Genomic DNA, 23379 nt, shown 5'->3' with positions numbered 1-23379 from the left:
ATTATAGGAATTCCTTGTTCAAGCCCTTCCATCAAAGGACCACCAACTTTTATGAAGAAGAGAGACATATATTAAGGTTGATGAAATAAAAGAGAATTAAAAAATATGATGATAAAGCTTAAAAAGGAAAATCGAAAATAAAGAGAGGGAGATTGAAATACGAGTGTAATAACCCGACCAACCGTTGACTGATTCATTTCCCAAGAAACTTAAATCACACTTCCACAACTTGAGCAAAGGGGTCACCAGCTCTTTAACGTAACTAACTCAGCTATTCTCAAACCAAACATCTAACTAAAACACAAGTAATCATACAATTCACTTCGAGTTGAATATAACCAACACAACCAAGACTAATATACATTTATCCAAAAACCTTATACAAAACTACAGATTCCCACGTGCTCAGCTCAATATACATCCTTGGAACGTTATTCAACACCGCTAACCCATCGTTCCCGACCGGTCCCGATCTGTGATCAAACTAAAAGATGGAAACAACAGAGGGTCAGATTAAACTGAATGAGAAGTAACAATCCAAAACAACAAACACAATAGTTTCCAAATAAGGGTTTAAAAGCAACATCAGTTTCCTAGATCTATGTGCGCACAGGGAGTCTAGTTTGAGAGGTGCCCCATAGTTCTATGGCTATTTCGCTCTCGGGTAAAGCTAGTCAATATCTGAATGACAACTCGCTTCAAAAAAAGGGAGTAGGGAACAATGTTCCTCAACTCTGTCAATGACCAGCTCGCAAGCCCAATCCATTGACCGTATCATAATATCAACATAAGCAGTCACAACAACGTTTGTCTCAATAATTTTCAATTTCAAAAGAGCTTTAGTAAAAAGTTTATTTTCAAGAAATGTAGTCTGATCAGACCCTTTAAAGGACTGCTACTACTCACCAAAGACGACGCTTCAAAGAGTTGGGTTCAATTCACAGATATCAGCTAGAACGGTTCCGCCGAGAAATCGTCTCCTGAAGCATAACAATACACATAATCACCAAAGGGCGTTCGATACTTAATACTAACATATAACTTTATTACATCTCCTCCTAAAACTGTAGCGTAACCAAACTTTATTCTAACATTTCAAATCATTTAAATCACACATGTTTTATTCTAATCTCCCGATTTTCCATCAAGATTTTATAACCATGACCTATAATTGTCAATTTCTCTTCAAGATTAACAACCTCCATGATTCCAATCACAAGTAAAACAAACATTTAACTCACCATTAACAATACTTCCAAGAATCGCATAATTCAATCAAGAACACCAATTATCCCTTCTTTAATCACTTTTAATTATTTCTCAACTAAGCTATCTAATGTTATTTATCTACAATCATTTTCCTCCAAGAATGCACATCTAATTAACCATAGAGATAAGTATTCTACCCTACAAACTACAAGTCCACCAATTCAATATTAAACATCAAAAATTTCATGTACTCTAATATGAATAAGCATACCCACACTAATTCTTGAGATCACATTACTTCCATGAGACTAGTAGATTTGATGATCAATAATAGGTAAAGAAAATAAATGAAAATCACAAGAATGTTCTACATTCATAATGCCTCAACCAAGAAAAGCAAAACGGAAGAACCAAAAACCAAAGAAATGGAAGGAGATGAATCTTACTGTTTGCGGCAGAAATCAAGAACAGGAAATAAGGTTATTTGAATTTGATGCAAAATCAATAGAAATAAGGTTGGTATTGGCTTCCTTGGTTTGCGGCAGAATTTAGATCAAAGGAAAGGGTTTCGGCTGCTACTGTGATGCTGCCATTTCAATGGGATAAAATCCTACAAAATAAAATTGTTGATATTACATGAAAATCCAATCAAAGATGGCTAGGGTTCGAAATCAGATAACATGAAGATGAATGTTACAAATGTGCTCGAAATTTAAATAAAAGAAGGGAAACTATACCTGATGCTGTTCTTTGTGTATTACTACCAGAAATCAAAGGGAAAAAGATGGGTTCTGTTCTTCGAAAATCAAATTCAAGGAGCAAGAGCCATTGTTGCACTTCCTTCGAAAATCGAAGACAGAGAAGACGGCCAACTGTTGTTCTTCTTTCGAAAATCAGAGGAAGAATTCAGAGGAAGAATGCAAAAGGAATTAGAGGAAGAAGAAATCAGAGGAAGAAGATGGATGTCTGATTTCTTCCTTTGGTTCCATCGTGTGAGAGAGAAGAAGGTTTTGGTATTTTAATCAAATTAAACGAAAGGAAAAGAGAAAAAAAAAAAAAAAGTTTAGAATATATTTATATTATGTATATTTAAGGTCATTCTCATGCTAGCAATTCTCTTAAATTCACTCATCTTAATTATTAATTTCTCAAATATTACAACGAGTGAAGAAGAAAATGAAGAATAGCTTTAAGCTAATAATGACAAGATTTTAGGGTTCTTTCTTTAAATCTTGACCATATTTTTCAAAAGTGCGACGCAAGGTTATATTTTTAGGCTATATTTCGAATCGTATGTCAGATATGCACATATAAAAGTGTTGCATTTCAATTCTTTTAGACCATATTATTAATTGAGCAACCCAAATAATTTTTGATGCCCAACTCTATCTTTAGCCACAATTAATAGTCACATGAGCTCATACAAGAGGTGAATTTTCATTTATTGCACATGGCATTCTCTGTTGAAAACACAAATACAATTAGGGCGACATTTGAATATGCTGGTTTCGGAATTAAGGTAGTGTAGCAAGAACATGATTATGAATGGAATTAAGGTAGTGGAATGAGGGCATTGTTGTCATGAATTGAAGGAATCGGCTATTTTTGAGTGAACACGCTGGTTTTGGGAGTGAGTTCAAAATGAGCTTGTTGAGATGAATAAGCTCTTTGAATAAGATGTTTTATCAAACACTATTTTAGCTTATTTGACCTAACCAACCAGCTAATATACTCAATCAGCTAAAAAAAAATCCCCAATCAGCACTTTCACCAAACAACCTCTTTATTTTTCATCGTTCATATCTATTTTTAGAGCTAAACGTCTCATTGGCCGCAATCCCCTTTAATAAGGGTATGATCAGCCATCTTCCTTTTCTCTTAAATCATAGTATCTATAAGCGAGATACAATAAAAAAGATGATAATTCCCCATGTTCATCTTTGTACCACACTTTTCATTTTTTTTTTTTTTTATCCAAACTCTAAAAATTTTGATGACTAAACATTTTTCTTTGCATTATAGTGGGATGAGGAAATCTTTATAATTGATACTAATTCCTATAGTAATAGAGGCAAACCTAATTCAACATGTCTTGCATGAACTTTAAAAATATTATGTGAATTTTTCCCATATACATATTAACATACATATGCTGTTAAACATTATCATATATACCATTGAGAATATTTCTCTGTTGATTCTGAATACATCATTAAACTTAGATGTCAATAAGCATACAAAGATCCCTAATCCATGAACAAAACTGCAATGTGACATCAAATTTCTCATGTTCTGCAAAAAATATGCTATGAATCTTTGTAACTATGATCACTGCCTTATTTGCATCTAATTTATTGATGTATGATTCTTATGAACTGCTACTAATATCATCTGTGCTGGGTTTGTCTCATGGAGCTCTGGTGTGTTGTAATGAGGCTTGGATCCTTTTGTGACACCAAAAGTTACTCCCCTCTGTCCCGTTGAAAATGTAATGTACGAAATACAATTGCACAAATATTAAGAAAAGGGAATTTTTATATGGTAGCATCGAACTTTCATGAAACACCAGTGGTACCACTTTTGCAAGATTTTTCCACATGGTAGCATCCAGTTTATGCTTTATCTAACTGCCGTAACATTTTCCGTTAAATTCTTGTCAATTTCTGTTAAATTCACCATTTTGATGTTTTTATCCTTATTAAGTGTTGGTTGTTTTTAATAATTTGCCCTAAACATTTTAAACGTCAAAATGATGAATTAAACATTTGAGAGCATAAAAAGTGATTTAAGGCAAATTATAAAGACAATAACCAACATTTAATAAGGGTAAAAAAGTTAAAATGTTGAATTAAATGGAAATTAACAAGAATTTAACGAAAAATACTACGACAATCAGATAAGGCATAAACTAAATGTTACCATGTGGAAAAATCAAACTGGCGTTTCATAAAAAAATATAATTTGTGGCTATATCATTAAAAGTGAAAGAAAACGTGCGCATACAAATTAAAAAGTGATGAAAATATTACCTAAAACAGAAATGTTGGCGAATTCGGAGAGTGTGCTTTTGTTGTTGAATTATTAGTCATTAATAATATTATGCCAACAGCCAGAAATTCTTGTGGGACCGAGTGTTGAGAAGATAACCTGCATTTTGGCTCTTCTTTTGTACTCCAACACAATTGCATATACTGTTTTCAATTAGAAACTCTGCTGTGTCTAATACTTTTGATGCTCCTAGAAATAGTCCTCCATTTCTTTTAGCTCTGTTAAATCACATGAGACAATAATAAATGAAAAGTAGGCACCACATTACTAGAATTCACAAGCTAATCACTTTTGAAATTCGTGATTTTCATATAGAGTAAAACCGTATAACTAAAGGTACGAGCAAAATGAATAATTATTTAATATTTTTATTATTTTACGAAGTCTGATCACCTCTATTTTGACATATTTTTGCATCCAAACGAAAATATATTTTTGAAGTATTTTAGAAAGGTAATTATTATTCGTTTATTTTCATTACAACTTAATTAAACTAGTTATTGAAATTATGAGACTATGCATTGGTTACATAGTTTATTTTGTAAGACTTATGTTTTTATTTTGTAAGACTTATGTTTAAAGTTTTATATAGTGTAAAGCGTCGAACCTGATATTTTATGAGCCCTAAATAAAAAAAGATCCTTTTTTCAGAGGGTAATTTTGATATTTAATGAGTATGTTTAGCAAAAGTAAAGTTATAATTTTACAAACGGAGTTCTACCCCTTATATGAAAACATTGTTGAATTAAGGTACTAAACCCCTGTCAAACTAAGAGCTACAAACACACATCTACCTTATTTAGAGTCAGAAATTGCCTTGAGCGCAAGAAACATAATCATTAATATTTTAAACAAATCTACAAGTTTAAAAATATCATAAATAAACTCACCCTAAAAAGATATTTGGAAGATTTCGACGTTGACCAATGATTAAAAGATCAATAGCTAACAACTTAGTTTGAGAAAGAACGGTAGTAGCCTTGTCCGTGCAACCTTGTTCAACTTTTTCCACTCGTACGTCCATATTTGGACGTGCTTTGTGACATGTCTTCTTCATAACTTTTAAGAAATCTGCATTTCCATTACCTTCCATGACTCCATTCAATCCAAAAATGCCAATGCCACCACCAAAAATACCTACACCGCCATCACCGAATAAACCACCTCCACTGACTCCGCCATCACCCCCACCACCACCGCCTTCTGTAGGACTCTCGGAGTTATTAGAGGAAGTTTCAATCTGCTTTCGAAAAATTGAGCTTAATGAATGCAACCCAAATGCCCCTTTCCTAGGGCAAGGGCTCACTACATGCATTAGGATTAACTCGTCCTTTTCTAGTATTGCATGAGATAATGCATATTGTAAGGCACCTGTTGTGATTAAGGGCGAAGTCAAAATATAAAAATTAAAGAGACCGAAACAAATTTATAACAATATAGATTATGAGTAAATAAAGGATATGGATATGTTTTGTTTATTGTCGCTCATTTTATATTTTGCTAATAAGCGAAAACTGGGTTAAGATGATATGGTATGGTATTTATATTCTAATAAATTAACAGCTCATCTTGTATGTGGCCATTTCAACATGAAACGAATTCATATAATTAACTTATTTCTCTAATTGATCTTTAAAATTATAAGTAATCACTTTTATAGACTAAATATGCATGAACCAGCCCGATAGAGATAGTCTCAACTCTCATCATGCGTCCGTCTCATTTAAGAATTTGTGTTAAATCAATGACGTACTTGTTAATGTTTTTCCAATCATTTGACAAATTAATTTTTTCAATTATTTTTATTAAAAAATAAAACTAGCTATATAAAATTAACATGTAGAGATGTAACTGACCTGCGGACTCTCTAGTAGGATCGGCAACAACCATGACTCGTCGGCCTTCGGTTTTTCTGGTGGCGGTGGGGCCTTCTATCTCAACCATTGCAACGTGAAACGAGAGATAAAAGGCACCACCAGCCAACCAGTAATCGCAATTTAATCTTACGACGATTTTGTCTTGTCTTGTTTTACGTTGGTGCATCAAATCAAATGTGATCAAAAAACTCATTTGCCCTTGTGCTTACCTTACCCCTCGCCCCCTGATTTCCTCGACTTTTTTTCACAATCACATATTTGTTTTCTAAATTAAGAGGAAATCAAAATTTAGGATTTTATTCAATGAAAGTTGAAAACTTCATTACACTGGCATTCTAAAAATATAGGGGTAAGTTTTTTTAAATTATATGATAGACTAAGAAAATAGTACATTTAAGTGAGGCTTATACACATGATTTTTATTTAGAGAACTTTGTATTTGCTCCAATTGAGATTGCAATTCTACTAATGCACCATTTAGCTAAGACACTACAAAAAATACCTCTATATTGACTAATTTTCGACATTTTAAACAGTGGAAATAAATTTAGTCGATTTTTCTTTTTTAGTATGAAATCAATCGGTATTTCCGCTAACATCGTATAGCGAGTCTGAATGCTAGTCGAAATTTTCCGACTATTTATCAGTCGAAAATTAGTCATAAAGCATTTTTTTAATTTTATCCCCAAATGCCAAAAAAGGTTTGGAAAATTCTCCAACCATCTTTGATACCAATTTCCGACTAACATGTTGGTCGGAAAAAAAATTATTTAAGAATTATGTATCAACTAACCAAACCCATATTCGAAAGGTTATCGTTTCTTCAATAAATAAATTAGAACCTTATTCCACAATTCTTCATAATTAGTACAATGCAAATAAATTATTTTGAGTTCATAAAAAATAGTTATAACTTATAACACGCTTTTATTAATTAATTTTACAAATAACTCTTGCAAAACTTTTGAAATAAACACTACAAATGCACAGAACTAATGCATCTGCTCCTATGGCTATGGCCTTTGACGTTATTTGCAATCCGATGGCTTCAGAAAACAAAAACCTGTGGTAAAACTCCGAAACCAAAGAATCGATTCCTGCAATCATGGGAGCGTCTTCCCCACCAAAAAAGCCGGAGCACATTCAGCCCGAGAAAAACCTGCGTATAAGCCCATTAGTTCTCGTTAGGGGTGTATTGATCTACCATAACATGAGGATCATAGTTAAATCTCAATACAAAAGTGCAATTCAAACCAAATCATGAGACATGATGACTGTGAAAAGAAAGACTTCATTTGTACCGCTCTGTGCAACTATCAGCTCTTGGCGTTGAGCTTTTCGAGGAGCATCTTGTTCAAGACACCCGGGTTTGCCTTGCCTTTCGATTCTTTCATTACCTACTTATTCAAATATCCACTTCTAGTTCAACATATACATAAAGAAAAGAAATGAAATGAAAATGGTTTACAATGTACAAGCTGCGTTGATATACAAGAAGAGTAAGGAAACGATGATAATTCTTCGAATTTACAAGACAGTTCATACCTGGCCAGCAAAAAAACCTTGCAGCTTTGTCTTGCCTGCGCGGTATTGTTCAACTTGCTTCGGATTTTCAGCAAGCACTTTATCAATCATCTTCTCTATCTCACCAGGATCAGTTATCTGCAAAGTTTCATTAATGCAAGATGTGAATAAGCTCACCAAATTGCAAACCAGATTAATATCTCAAGTATCGTCCATGGTGACGCTCAAGTGCACCAATATATACAAAACTGCACAATGCTTCTTCTCTTGGGTACTTTTCTTTTTCAAGAGTGTTGTGAGAAATGCAACCTATGTTACTTGGAATCGGGTGCTGATATCGATACTGGTACGTGTCCAAGTGTCGGATACGTCTAAATATGCAATTTTTACGCCTAAAATGAAGTGTCTAAGTGTCATGCCAATGTTCAAGCATTAAGGATCGGACACGGGTACGTGAAGTAAAAAATGAAGAGTCCGAGTGACATAGGATGCTACTAAAACAAAGAAAATCCCTACACTAGGTGTATGCAATATGAATTTTCATGTTAAACAATACACTTTTGAGAAATTTCAGAGCTTTCTCACAGAAAATTTTGGATATATGGTAAGATAGTTGAACGCCAGATTATACAATTTACGCCAAAGGGCAATGCATCATTTCCAACTTAAATGAAAAAAGCAAAACTACTTGCCTGGACCAAATTCTTTTCCTTGATGATCCCCTTGACAGTTCCTCCTTTGGCTATTAGCTCAAACAGTATCTAATGTAAGGACAAGGCCAAATATTCAATAGAGCATTTATAACATAGGAGCAAGTAAATCATAGAGAGCAACAAGATAATTCGTGGGCGCTTATATTAGATAACTCTTAGTCGGCAAGCAACATCAATCTCACATTGCCACGCAGGGAAAATCAAGAAAAAGTAAAACCTAATCAAACAAAATTGACACGGTATTTTCAAGATAAGAATCAGATTAGTATTATTACATTTCCATTGCCCCTAAGCTTCAATTATCAAACTTGGAAAAGTAAATGAAATATAGGAAACGCTATTCATAAGTGGTGATCGACTGATCGTATTACAATCAGTTAACGTTTTATCTCTTTCTTTCACTACTATAGTACTTTAATCTTTTCACATTGTTTTGCCAATATTTTCACAAATATGGTTTCCTTGTGAAAGAAGTAAAACTTCTATGTGGATCTTTCACCTTTCTAAAAATTTTTTGACCAGAAAACCCAGCCTCAGAGGGACTATTACCGGGTTGTCGTATTATCTCAGTGGTTTCTCTAATCTCTTCCACTGTCCAAGCACATTATCAATAGAAGTTGACGTCTTTTGGACAATGGTCAATAACAGTAAGTGTCAAACGGACATTGCTGAGAAGATAAAGAAATGGATTATGGAACTGTTTTTCAGCATAAACACCAAGAATCAGTAAAACAGTAACAACCAAGTAGCTAGCGTGAACGTGTGACTCATTTGTAATATCCATATGAACTCTTTTGTAGCTTGAAAAACTCTGGAAATCCCCCAAAAAATCACAATTGCAAGTCTGATAGCAAAATAGAACGCACCACTTTACCAATTTTGCCACTGATAGTCCCATTTTTAATGGAATCAATCAGTGCAGCTAACTCATCAGGAGTGAGCTTTATCTCATTCATGGACACCTTTTCATTCTTCATGTAAGCTGCAATGTCGCCCATGATCCAATTAGCAGCTAGCTTTACATCAACACCTTTAGATATGGTTGAATCAAAAAAATCTGCAACCTGAGAAGCATTTAATTCAGTGCATAAGAATCCAGATATGAACATAAATCTGTTCTCACAAATTGGATAGCAGACATGAATTTTCAAACGGCTCAAAATAGCAGAAATGTTTATGTTTCAAACTTGCTAGACATTCTTTCCAGTCTACATGTTTCAAACTTTCGGTTGATCGCTGAGAAATGCATACTGAAACCCTGACGGCCTGACTGGAGATTAAATGTTGACCAGTTTATCAGGAAGTATTAAATAATAACCGTATCTTGGCAGAATTTATTGTTTTAATCAGAATGCAGAACTTTTAACCAAAAAGCACTTTTTATTACTATGTTTCAGCAATAAACTGAGCACATACAGCAATTAAAGTTAACAAAATGACACAGCTATGCCGATCCTTACTCAAATTAACATAAACGAAAAAAAGAAAAGAAAAACATGCAAACTTCAGAAGTTACGTGTCAGGAAGTCATCCTAAATCAGGTTAACTGACCAAGAGCAAGCAGATCCATCATAAAGCACGAATAGCATCAAATTCTCATCATGAAAACCCACAATGCTAACCATAAGTTACTGAACTCTGGAATCGATGCCTGAGAGTACTTACATTGACATCATTAGCAAGAAAAAGCACATCCTGCATGCTTAAGCCCATTTGTTCATACCGGCGTCTCTTCAAATCTGGAAGTTCTGGCAAAGAAGCACGAATGCTCTCTATGTATTCCTTTGTCAAAGTTACTTCTGGCAGGTCTGGCTCAGGGAAATATCTATAATCAGCAAGCCCTTCCTTCTTTCTCATGGTTACTGTTTTCTAAGAATGAGACAGCAATTTACGTATAAATAAGAAACAGAACAAAAGTGAATTTATTTCTAGCATTAATATGCTAATTAAGAGGGGGGAAGGGCGTGGCAATGACCTGAGCACCATCCTCCCAAAGACGAGTCTCTTGTACAATTTGGTCAGCTTGGCCTTGATTATGAAGTTGCACTTGCCTTATGATCTCATAATCAATGGCCCTGTTTATTGCTGAAAATGAGTTTAGATTTTTTATTTCGACCTGCCATAGAAATTAGACAATAAATAGGTGTATGCTTTGTTAGGCATATGCTTTGTTAGGCATCCTCAAAACTGAAGCACTGGCCATAAAACAAAAACTGTTAGGCTAACGAATGCGGAAGCGTGGGCCTAAAAGTGGCACGAAAGGTTAATCACCATGGCTTGGAGGTGCACTAATGGAACATGGTTATATGCAAGTGTTAAGGTGATTTAAGCAATAAAAGTAAAGCAAACATTAACACCAAGATTTAAGGTGGTTCACCATTAATGAGACTACATCCACCATCCTAGGCTAGTGTATCATTATGTGTTTAAAGGATAATAGAGCTAGAAAGCTCATTACAATGTTGAAGGAATTACATCAATGGAGAGTAGTGTGAGCTATACATTTGAGTAGAGAATTAGAGAGAATATGGTAAGGATAAATGGGAGGCTCAAGCTTTGTAGCTTGGCTCTACATCATACAATAAAGCAATACACATATATATAGGCAAAGGGAGACAAATGGGGCTGCAGTTTAACCAAGAAACAGCAAGGGAGCAAGCGTCAGACAGCCTGCTCGACCCACGCTCGGGCGAGCAGCTCAGTCGAGCCACCAGCAGGTCCAGCTGGTTTGGCTTGTCTGTTCTGCTTTCACGTGATTCAACAGCCCCTATGGTGTTCTCCATGCTACCATAGCTTGATCTAGCTGGTTGTGTACTACATTTCCTTAATTATAAATGACAAACCCATGTGACACACTCCATACACTTATTTTATACACGCAATAAGTGTGTGTACTACTTCATGACTTGGAGTGCCCTTTACCACTCATAATAATACATGCTTACGGTCTAGTAATCATAGTTTGTTACTTTAACCTTTAAGACCAAATTCTTCTACACTTTAATTGTCTTTTAACACATGACTCAAGTCACACTTCTTTCAAAAACTGTTACTCGTTTAGTAACAAAATGAAAACATTCTATAATCACAATAAAATTAAGTGGCTCCCACCTAGGAGGCTTTCGGCTTTGGAGGAGTCAAATGTACACAACCTTACCCTGACTAGTGATAACAAAGAGGTGAATTCTGATAAACCCTTAGTAGCAAACATCATCAGCAACTCACACAGATAATATGTGCACATGACTAATGAGTCATTTTAATATAGTCCATTATAACGAAATCTGATAGCATAAATAAAACACAGTTTAATTAAATATTATGACCCTATAGATTACAGTTGTGAAATATATCCAATTCACCAGATGGCGTCACAAAATAAGTCCTATTCATTCAACAAAAAAGCAATCGCTTAACATTTTCCCATAACCATGTTGACCATCACGTTCATAGCTTTCCCAGATGAAAATCATCCAAGAATTAAAAACCTTTTTCCATAGAAACCTTCCATTAACAGAAAACAAAATCCTTGCGGCTTTTTCATAAATTATTCAAAGAACAAACTTGGCCTTCTTTTGAACAGTCTCGACAAAGAATAGTTTAGGTATCTTAGCAATTTTTGAAACTCCAAAACAAAATGCAGCATCAATTTTTGAGAAGTTTGACTAGGTATCACAATCTTATATTCCCTCCTATTCTAATCAAATTTCTCATTTCCTCTTTTGATATATTCACATCAAATGTCACATTTCCTTACGTGGTAACCTATTCACCTTACTAATGCCCTCATGGGAACTAATTATTTATACAATTGCCATTAAATTACTCCCTCTTATTCGGATCAATGTCTCAATAAAACCCCAACTAATGTTGCTCGGAATATGGATTTTTTCATATCACGATAAAGATACATGAACAAGAATCAAGATACATATATAGGGATCACAATGTATGAGCCCTAATGGAAAAGGCAAGACTTGGTCTAATAAAGCACCTATTCACTACTCCCTCGATCCAAATAAATGATGATCAAGAATTTGCATATATTTAGAAGTTTGTACGATTTCATTGAATTTGCATCGGGGTACTTTAATACTCAATGTTGTAAGTACATAGCAAAATTGTCTACCATATGACATTGTTGTTATAAAATGACATTTAGTATTGCATTGGCATTGTAAAACAATAAATATTTTCCATAAAAGTAAATAGCCATAAATAAAAAGTACTTGCACTTGGATCAGAAGGATAACCAAATTAATGAAGAATAGTTTCTTAAAATGTCAAACAAATGTATCAATATGAGGAAAGCGTAAAATACACGTGCTAATGAATAATTACAAAATACTATTTGAAACTCTCTTTTACCGGTGAAATATAAATATAGTGAATAAATTTTTTATTTCAATCCTTTTCTAGATCTATTGCAATCAACAAAGCAGACCATAACTTGTGCTAAGCAGTTTGATGAGTAGTCAAAATCCCAACTAACGGCTATATTGAACTCCTATGTTTAATGTCAAAGGACATATATCACCATCCCATTCAGGAGAAACTAAGAATTTTACAAAAAGCTGAGGAAAATGAATCCAATTCATTTACCTTTGTACCAAACTCGGCTTGCCCTCTAGGACGGACTGAGATATTAACATCACAACGTAGTGAGCCTTCTTGCATATTTCCATTGCACACGCCCAAGTACCTAACTAACCTCTGCAATTCTGCTCCATATTCTGCAGCTTCTATGCCACTTCTCATATCAGGTTCGGAGACGATCTCAAGTAATGGTACTCCAGCCCTATTTAGATCAACCTGCGGAAGGCAAGTAACACATTATCCAAGAAGCCTATAGGTGGAAGGGGGGAATACTACCTGTTATGATTGACCTTACACAATAGTATATCACATTTTCATATGGTTTGGTTATACACCACAAAGTTCATAGTTATAATACAAGAGAGAATCTTAACAATGAAAGCTGTGATGCTTCTCAATACTTTTTATCCCAAAGGCTTGTTAAGTTTTAGCATGCCCCATAATGATGTCAATTTCTTATAAGAATGTCAATGAGATAATATAATTATCTTAACCTAGCCAGACCCAGACATAAACTAATACATGATTTTTTTTTTCAACAAAAAATTATACAAGGTTATTCTTTAAGTTCTATTAAAAGATCTTCTATTTGATATTAAGGCTTTAACATTTGTTGTTGTAGTTATAGGTGTAGTGTCCTCCAAGATTTTAAAAACCAGAGAAATCAAGGCTAATATATAATATAAGTATATAAATACCATGGGATATAATTAACCAATGCACAGTAAGAATCGCATCACATATCTTCCTAACTTATTTGACATAAATGTCACCCGGGACGAGAGATAGAGACAGAAACAGGGAGAAGAAAAACAATGATTCATACACAATCTTTAAGAGAATATCTGCCAAGGAACTATCACCACTTTAGTGCTGCCATAATTGATTGAAAGATAAACAAAGTTTTCGGGCAAAAATTATGGAGTATGGAGCAAAATATATAAGTCTGAAAACCATAGGAAATGAATGTAATAAGAAATCCTCCCATATGTAACAAATATGAGATAGACAGATATGATGAAGCAAATACCTGAGAATGACTCCCACCCTCGGTGTGTAGTAGTTTCCCGGCATCCTCTTCCATATGAACTCGAGTTATCCCAAATCTTCTATGCCCCCCACCAAACTCAAGAGGGAGATCCAATTCTATATACCCATTACTCGCAATCGGAACATCAAACTGAGAAATCTGGTAGCCCTTTGGCAAATCAGGGTAAAAATACTGCTTCCTATCAAACTTTGAGTTTAAGGATAACTTGCAATTAAGCGCAAGACCAAGTCTCACAGCAGATTCAATGACCTTGGAGTTCAAAACTGGCAAAGCACCTGGCAATCCCATGCAAACAGGGCAAATGTTTGTGTTCGGTTGTGAACCATAATTGTAGGCACATCCACAGAAGGCCTTAGTTATAGTGGATAATTGGACATGGGTTTCTATGCCAATGATTGCCTCATAGTCTTTCAATATGTTATCAAGTATTTTGTCTTGGTTTCGAGTTATAGCCTTAGATTGTGACTTTGGCTTATCTTGTGTAGATGCACTTTGGGTATGTAGGTTATTGGCTTTGGCTGTGCAGTAAAACACACCCACTTTATTAGTCAACAGTGAGCAAGGGTAAATACACAAAGGACGGATTGGTAGTCCCCTAAACAGCAAAGATGCCATCTTACTGATCAACTACATCAACATCAAACAGAAAATGAGTCTGCATTACAAGCAAAGAAAACTGTTGTTAATAACCATTCTAGCCGACAACTCACTATGAAATTCAAATGACATTATGAATTTAATTGACTAAGAAGTTTAAAAGAACTTAACCAAATTGCAAAGACTAGAATTGAAGCTATTTCTAACAAGGTTTGGTTTTATGTCTGCATTTCTGGCCAGCAAAACATGATTACTTGGTACTTTTTTTGTTTGGACATTTAGGCATGGACAAGATGCCTACTTAAAGTTCCAGAGTTGTATGCCTATGTGAGCAACAGGGTTTATTTGAGCTATCTAGCTTTTTAAAAACAAAAGCATAAATAAGCCTATTTGTGGGAGTTTTGGATATCATAAGACCTCACACAGCTACACCAGACTCAGTTCAGTCAGCTTTTGAGTCAGCAAGGATTTTCTCTTTCAATCAGGCCCTTATGTAAACCAGACATACATGACTCAGTTCAGTCAGCTTTTGAGTCAGCAAGGATTTTATCTTCCAATCAGGCCCTTATGTAAACCAGGCACACATCCCATCATCATCATCATTACACACACACACTCCCAATAATTGTCTCAAAACCCACCTTCTTGAGTGTACTTGATTTCCACATAATCCCCTCTTCCTTCCACGGTTAGGATCTCGGAAATTTACATACCTTTCAAGCTCTCACTACACGCCAATTCAAATCCTTAACAGCTCATGAAGACCACTATCTTACTACCGCCTGATGGTCTTCACTGATATCAGAAGAAGATTCTTGAGAAATCAAACCAAATTCTGCCTAAACTTTCTTCTAAGCATTCAAAACATACGGTGGGCAACTTTTTCTTAACCGTCCGAATCAATCCCTTGGCATTCTTAATTTTCTTGGCAGCCAACCAGTTCACCAGGACATTCAATGCTTTAAAATCAAGAACAGGGATCTTGTTAGGAAAAACGCTGTGCTTAAACACAGAATAATTTGTATGGAAATCTCCATTCTCCAGACGACCAATCCTAACATTATAAGAAGCAACATTGATAGACCACTTCTTCACCATCTTATGCCATCAATCTCCCCTTTCTTATATAATGAATCCACTATAGTAGTAAAAGCAACAGACTAACCGCAGTAAACTCAATTCTTTTCTCCTCCTTTTCGTCAAAGTTTCAAAACCCAAATCAGGGCTCACCCTTCATCAACCAATATCCCATAAGAAAAAAGTTTACCAGGAACAAAACCATATTTACTAGGCATTTCATCAAACAGTTAGAGGACATTATCAAATAAGAAAAGAAATGAAATACCCAATTCTAGAATAACTACAAGCAGGAAGTAAGGCATTGAAAGGAAACAGTTGTTCTATGTGAAGGAATATGTCCGTAGACATTTCCGACAATTACTAAATATAAATATATAGGATATTTATGAAGATAATAAAGTTAATTATTATTAGTAATTGTATTTACTTGCTAGAGAATAAATATAATTGGTGGGTCAATAATAATTGGACCACGACTAATATAATTAATCCTATAAGGTCTTACAAAAGAATCAATTGAACGATAAATGACTCAGGCCCGTTAGGAGTATGGGCTTGTGATCCAATTAGGTTAACAAAAGAATCAGTTTCTTTTGACCTAGGTTACTAGTATTATATGAGGATATAATGTTGGTAGTGGAAAAGTGGGGATAATGGGGGTGTGAGTATTGAAAATATTTTTATTTAAACTCTCACTCTCAATCATTCACACATACATTGAAAAACCAGAAAAAGCAAGAGAAACATCTCTTCCGTTCTAGCAGACGTTGGTATTCAATTGATTCTGGTAGACTAAATAGAGGAGCAACGTTTGAGGCTCTCCAGATTATCTTATTGCGTTAATTTTGTGGATTTCACGCTACAAAGGTAATATAGACTAATCCTTTTATATGATTCATGTGTCTGATTATGTTTATGATCTTGAGATAGATGTTAGGAAAGTGTTTCCTGAAATTCCGCTTTTAAGCATCTATGGAACCTAACACTATGAGTACCCAATTCTTCCTTTTGATTATAAGTCTTAATACCATGATCCTAATTCATACACCTTCGTTACCACTGCATCTTATTCAAGTACAACAGGTAGCGATTCATCAACCAACAAAGGAAAGAAAAGAACAGACAGTTTAGATTGGATACTCCATTATAGGTGTAACAAAAATAACAGAAACAGTAGTGTTCTAGTCTCATATTATAGGACTCCATTAAAGCTAAGGTGCTTCAAAATCAATGGGAAACCACTGATTACAAAGTTCAATACAAATGCAAGTTACAAGGTGAGTGAAATACATTGATTAGAATGAAATACCTTAGAGAATAGATAGGGCTGAAACAAACAAGCAAATTGTGAAGATGAACAGCGTTGGTACTTGCATCCACCGTCAATCAGATTTGGCCTACGGCCTCCAATGTTTGTGTTTCTCTCTGTTTTTATTATGGGTTTTTTCTATCACTTATCCATTGTGGTTAGGCATGGCCACGGTCCGGGTTGGTCCGATTCCGTTCCGGTTCCATCCGGTTCCGGTTCCACCCGGTTCCGGTTCCATTTGGAACCTGTCGCGAACAGTTCCGGTTCCGGGCGGTTCCATGGAACCTGTGGGCCGGTTCACCCGGACCGGTTCCGGTTCCATGGAACCTGTGGGCCGGTTCACCCGGACCAGTTCCGGTTCCAACCCGCGGTTCTTAGGTCCGGTTCATGCAGTTTTTTTCCGGCGGTTTCACGGTTCCGCGGTTCGGGGCGGTTCGGAACCTGTCGCGAACGGTTCCGGTTCCAAGCGGTTCGGGACCGGTTCGGTTCCGGGTAACCCGCCCCGTGGCCATGCCTACCGGTGACCGTCGTATCGCCGAAAAGATAAGGTTAGAATTAAAATTTTTTTTTTTCTTTCAAATGCAAAATGTGTAATTTAGATTGAAATTGGTAGCACAATATTATAAAGAGATGAAATTTCATACCTTTAATATGAAAATCTTGCGTCTTCTTGACTGAATTTTAAGCAAATGGGAGATTTAAGCAAATGGGAGATGGAGGAAGTAATTTGTAGGAGAAGAAGGAAGTGTGAGTAATAATGTAAATGAAATTAAGGGTAATTGGTTTAATTTATAATAGGTAAGTGAGGTTAGTTATAAGGTTTAGAGGGAGGAGTGGGAGTTATGGAGGAGTGGGAGTTATTATTATTATTATTATATATATATATATATTTTTTTTTTTTAAATTTCTGAAATTCATTTATTTACTTATTTATTATTATTATTATTAAAAAAAACGGATATTACAAACCCCCTTCGAATTAAGTTTCAAGTGATGCAGTGGTTAACTTTGGAGAAAGTGATGAGATGGGACCTTGGGATGATGGTAATGAGAGTAATGAGCTTGTTGATGATCCTTCTGAGGATGATGTGGATGTCGATGGAGATGCCCTAGCAAATGATATGATTTTGGGCAACATTCCTACAATAGTTTCTCCTACACCGTATGCCCTATGTCCACCACTAGACGAGTATGAGGAGGACAACTCCTGGAGGACTTGGGCTTATGATACCACTTACACCGAAGAAGCGGAGTTGGAGAAGGTTATGATGTTCGATAGTAAGGACGCTTTGTTGTAAGCTATAAGAGTGTATCATATTCGTAAAGGATGGGTATAGGTGCATGGTCGTGGTTCATGGCTTGTATTCGTAAGCATGTCACACAGAAATTTGGGTTTATGCGTTATTTCTGATAGACACACAAGTATTTTAGCAACCATGGAAGAGCCAGAGTGGCAACCACCTTATGCCCATCATAGGTTTTCCTTACGTCACTTGCCTAGCAACTTTAATCGTGCTATGGGTAATGTTCAGCTGAAGAAGTTGTTTCGTAGAACTGCTGAGCAAAGACAACAAGCTAAGTTAATGAGTGGCTTGAAGGCAATCGGGACTCCAAAACGAGAGGCAATTTTCTGAATTAATGACGTGAGTGAGATGTCTAAGTGGTCGTTGTGTCATGATGGAGATCATAGGTATGGCGTTACTAACACGAACTTAGCTAAAGTTTTCAACTATGTGATGAAGGGTGTACGTTTCTTACCTTTGACAATACTAGTTGAATTCACCTTCTATCGGGTAAAAGATTATTTCGTTCAAAGACGTGAACGTGCTAGTGCATGGTTACTTGGAGGACACATGTGCACATCGCATGCCACCAAGATTATCAATAGAAACATCGAGAAGGAAAACTTTCATGAGATAATCGCATTTGACTGTATGTAACACCCCTGAATTTCCAACCCCTTAAACGAAACCAGAATCGTGAAGGAAGGGAGGAAATTCGGGTGTTACATAAAAAGAAAAAGGGAAAATACTTAACATAAATGCTAAGGATTAATTAAAAAGGGTGAGTGAGTTGAAATTTCGGCAGCATCTCTGCTGAAAACTGAGGATGTGACTAGAATATGTATAGTTATAATTGATTAACATGATTAAACTAATCTAAGGCCTATAACGCCTTTCAAAAGAATACGTCACGACGGAATAAATCATCGTCGGCTTCACAAAACATCAACTCTAACGAGGATCGTGGTTCCAGTGTCAACGCATCGATCTGACGAATACTAAAGGAGTATTCTCCCTACTGTACATCCAAAACTACGCAGCGGATCTATGGATTATACGAGGAGTCACGTGGCTCCATACAAAAGAAATTTTACAACCCCAAAAGAAAACTGTACAAGTATCATAGAAGCTACAAACATTAAGACAATTTTATATACAATTGTTACGTTCGTACTCCGCTCTTTCCCCAATGCAAAGCAAAAGAAGCTCCTATACCTGTCATGCCAAGTTATGATCCTCCTGCTGCTCAACATGATGACCATAGTCATATGCGTCATAGCAGGAACATCATAGAGAGTCATGAGCAAACAACAACATGTACACGTCAGTAATAATGAATTTATAATAATTGAAATCATTAAACAAAACAATAGACAACGATATAGTATGGCAATAGCAAGTCTACTCATCTGTTTGAACACCTCTATCTATTCATAATTTCTCTTTCAAACTACTAATCTCTCGGAATATATTCAAGGGTAGTGAATCCTTTCTCTATTCATGGCATAGTGACACGGCCAAGGGCGTTATCGGCCATCCGGCGCCCATTGGCAAAGTATGAGCTCATGCCCCCTCCAGCTGACCCTCTCGGGTCCTACCTTCGGGAAAAACTAACACACTGGGGTACTAAACCAGTGAAGAGGCCACCATATTGGGGTTTGCAAGGCCCGCATGGTATCACCTCGGTCAAGGAGCGGTATCGGCCATCCGGCGCTCAATGACCCAAGCATGCTCATACCCCCCTTACAGTGGTCCCGTCGAACCTCACCTAGGGGACTATTAAATCAACCGGACATAATCCAGTCAAGTCACGCCAATTAATCGTACATCAAGGCTCAATAAGCAGGAAATCACTTCAACACCACACACAGCTACGGTGCGTTCTCTACTATTTAGAAATTTGTTCTTATAATCTCTTAATGTTTCCATTCTACTTGCCTATTTCACTAATATGACTATACACAAGTATAATTTACTTTCTGGCGCTATATAATTCTAATGCAATGCATATAATCATGAAATATAGATAATACCTTGAAACAATGAATATGATAATCAATTACTGCGTGTACGTACCTGTAAGCGTCACTGCACGACCACAAGTTACAAAAATCACCCAACTAAGGGTCTACTTTCCTCTTATAAACTGGGAACCTATACAAGTTGGGAATAGAACTTATAAGTTCTCTTAACTACTTGGGTATACCAGCAAGAAACCAAGTAACCAATATCATCCATTCACGACAAGTTTTCAATTACTTCTAGCACGTACGCATCTCATTCAACATCAAGCATAATCGTCAATTCAACAATAACACAAGTTTTTTTCCATCGGCAAAGAATAAAAGGATCATGTCGACTGTTTCATTATGCCAACTAACTTTGAGTTATAACGGTTCACATCATCTTAATATAAGGCGACGATTCACACTTAATGTTGATGTAGTGCTAATATGACGACAACGACGAGTCTTAATGTTATCACATCACAGCATCATTCATCATATTCTCTAAGGTTAGAAAGAACTAAAATCAAGCATCATAACAAGTAGCTTTAATAATTCTCAACAGTTGACACTATGTTCATAGCCTTACTAATATCATTTAATTATACTTCGATAATCTAACGAGGGCACTTGTAATCAACATTAATAATTTCTTTTACTTCAACAAGGCCAATTAAGACCACCCTTCTTAACAAAACTCCCACACTCAACACAAATAAGGTTACTCATTACTAAGACACCATCAAAATAGCACACTACCATTATTTTCATTCATACTTCAAACTCTAAGTCAAAAATATTTTCAATTCATCAAACATACTCTTACCCACAAAAAGATTCTATGAAAATAATACGAAGCTCAACACTATTTATTCATATTTCTAAAACCTAACTCATGAATGCATTCAAATCACCAATCCAATTATCACTCACAGCAAGATTTAATAACCATCATACAAAGTTTAACACTTTTCATCCATATTTCAAAAACCCAATTCATATACATTCAAGTCATCAATCAACTTCTTACCCACAACAAGATTCAATGAAAAATCATACAAATTTAACACCAAGTTCATAAACTTAGTAAAATTCTAATTAGTTACTAGGAAAATTACTTAGAGTGAACTTGAGAGGCTTACAATGGGGTAACAAGAGAAGGAGTAAAGACTAGACGGTTGAGAGGGACACCACGCGCCTGGCCGTGGCTGCTGGTAGCGGCCGCCTTTACTGCAGAATGGGAGGAAAACGCAGCCTTGCTGCTGCTTGCGAGGAGAAGCGAACGCGGAGGCTGCTGCTTGTGGGGAGAGGCGAAGGCAGCGCGGAGGAGAAGGGAGAAGGAAGCGCACGGGAAGAGAGGAAAAAGGAGGAGGAGAAGGAGAAGGAGAAGGAGAAGGAGAAAACGGCTTGTCTTCAATGTTTAGGGTTTCGTGGGTCTTTAACCGTTTTCTTCTCCTTTTTTTTTTTTATTATTATTATTATCATGCTTATTTTATTTATTTTTATCTCGGTTCATTTTGTTGCGAGATCCAACTAAGAGACTCACTTTCGCGGCCTCACACATTTTAATAAAATAATCATTTCGATTCGAGCCTCTTTATTTAAGAAATCGTAACTATATTTTTGATATATATATATAAATTAACATTTAAATTCATGTATGCAAGAAATTTATTAAAACTAATTTCAGAAATAATTAAATATAATCGTAAAATCTTTAAAAACTATTAAAATATTAAATTATGTCATTAAAATCTCGGGGTGTTACACTATAGAAGAGGTTTTTCGAAGTTAAGAGTGGGAGGGAAAATAGAGGATCGTCCAAGGGGGGTAAGATTCAACATGTGGACTCGAATCAAAGGAAGTGCACATGTAACAAACTGGAGATATATCACCTACCTTGTTCACATCTACTTGCTGTTTGCATCAAATGACACCTTTCATATGAGCGGTTTGTGGATCCGTGTTATACTTCTCAAAGTTATGCAAGTACATACGAACCTTGCTTCATGCCAATGATCGATAAGAGGTCATGGCCTTAATACACGGGCTTTGAACTTAGACATGATCCCAATCAAATTCGTAATAAAGGAAGGCCTAAGTCTAAGAGGATTGCTAATGAAATGGATGAAGGACAAAAGAAACGCAATAGTTGTCGTCGTTGTGGGAGTGAAGGTCCCAACACTAGAACCTGTAACTCCGGGTAATATACTATATATATTCTAGTAGTATAATACTATATAACATATAGATACAACTGCAAAATATAATATTAAAGTTATAACACAAATGAATGATACATAATTATATAATAGTAATATTAACTAAAGTCATAGGAGATGGATCCAGCAGCTCTAGGACTTCAAGACCCAAGTGTCTTGATTATGCAGAAGGAGCACTGGAGCACTCCTTTTTGGGATGCCCAGTTTAGTATATTGTTTTGTATCATTTGCATTTTACTAATGATAACATAGTAATACCTTATTTAAATGTCTATTTTCATAGGTGTCGATACAGACACGTTAGGCACTAGGCATCCAGATTCTGTTCCATGGGTGATCGATGAGAGGATCATCCCGCACCTCGAGCGCACGAGGTTGTATGAATTTCACCTCATTGCGTACGGTTGATTGGTGCAAATTTTAATAACCGCAAGCGCACGGGTGACGTGTAGCTGCGGGTCGAACACAAGGAGGCGAGTTAATCAAATTGTTTGTTGTATGACTAAACAACACGGATCAAGAAAATAGTATGGTTGGGGAAACTAATACTACGATGCAAGAACTAAAACAAAAACAATAACTAATATGAAGATAACAATGATACAACAAACTCTAGGGTGTCGGGCATCACCTAATTCTAACATGTGAGTCGATCACTCTCATGATTGTATGAAACTGAGTCATTAGCATAATTAAGTGTGATCTAATTAACCTCAATCTTCCGCTCTATTGATTAATATCGGTTTAAGACCAAACTAGTGTACTTCCGTTTTATTGGCTAAACTAGTAGGAATTTAACTTAAATATATCTCAATCCTAAATTAGTTCTAATCTCAAACTTCCGTTTTATTGAAAAGGTTAATA

At 35.8% G+C, this 23379-nt stretch overlaps 2 protein-coding genes and 1 long non-coding RNA gene across 10 annotated transcripts; all 3 read right to left on the bottom strand.

Moving 5' to 3' along the window:
- Nucleotides 1-274: 274 nt before the first annotated feature.
- Nucleotides 275-2247, bottom strand: LOC130817660 (uncharacterized). The gene is made up of 4 exons (XR_009043843.1): nt 1947-2247; nt 1656-1819; nt 907-980; nt 275-484 (listed from the first exon to the last, which is right to left on the bottom strand). It is a non-coding gene; the product is annotated as an uncharacterized LOC130817660 (long non-coding RNA).
- A 1124-nt stretch (nt 2248-3371) lies between these two features.
- Nucleotides 3372-6802, bottom strand: LOC130817650 (uncharacterized). The gene is made up of 4 exons (XM_057683486.1): nt 6114-6802; nt 5148-5628; nt 4239-4475; nt 3372-3681 (listed from the first exon to the last, which is right to left on the bottom strand). Exons 1-3 carry the CDS (start codon nt 6325-6327, stop codon nt 4307-4309), a joined length of 864 nt encoding a protein of 287 aa, XP_057539469.1. The 5' UTR covers nt 6328-6802; the 3' UTR covers nt 3372-3681; nt 4239-4306.
- A 135-nt stretch (nt 6803-6937) lies between these two features.
- Nucleotides 6938-21720, bottom strand: LOC130817616 (glutamyl-tRNA(Gln) amidotransferase subunit B, chloroplastic/mitochondrial). 8 transcript variants are annotated; one of them, XR_009043841.1, is made up of 12 exons: nt 21436-21720; nt 20364-20441; nt 19503-19529; nt 13998-14673; nt 12974-13183; nt 10347-10487; nt 10037-10240; nt 9238-9435; nt 8351-8419; nt 7680-7796; nt 7389-7531; nt 6938-7293 (listed from the first exon to the last, which is right to left on the bottom strand). XR_009043841.1 is itself a non-coding variant. In XM_057683436.1 (12 exons), exons 4-11 carry the CDS (start codon nt 14631-14633, stop codon nt 7451-7453), a joined length of 1656 nt encoding a protein of 551 aa, XP_057539419.1. In that variant the 5' UTR covers nt 14634-14673; nt 19503-19529; nt 20364-20441; nt 21436-21720; the 3' UTR covers nt 6938-7293; nt 7436-7450. The 8 variants fall into 8 exon arrangements, 6 of the variants coding, with proteins under 6 accessions (XP_057539419.1, XP_057539426.1, XP_057539411.1 ...); XM_057683436.1 differs by having other exon boundaries at nt 7436-7531; XM_057683443.1 differs by having other exon boundaries at nt 7436-7531; nt 13998-14645.
- Between the last annotated feature and the right edge of the window lie 1659 nt (nt 21721-23379).

Source organism: Amaranthus tricolor, chromosome 1 (genome assembly GCF_026212465.1).
Source record: "Amaranthus tricolor cultivar Red isolate AtriRed21 chromosome 1, ASM2621246v1, whole genome shotgun sequence".
Lineage (NCBI taxonomy): Eukaryota > Viridiplantae > Streptophyta > Magnoliopsida > Caryophyllales > Amaranthaceae > Amaranthus > Amaranthus tricolor.
This window is presented reverse-complemented; position numbering and strand designations above follow the sequence as displayed.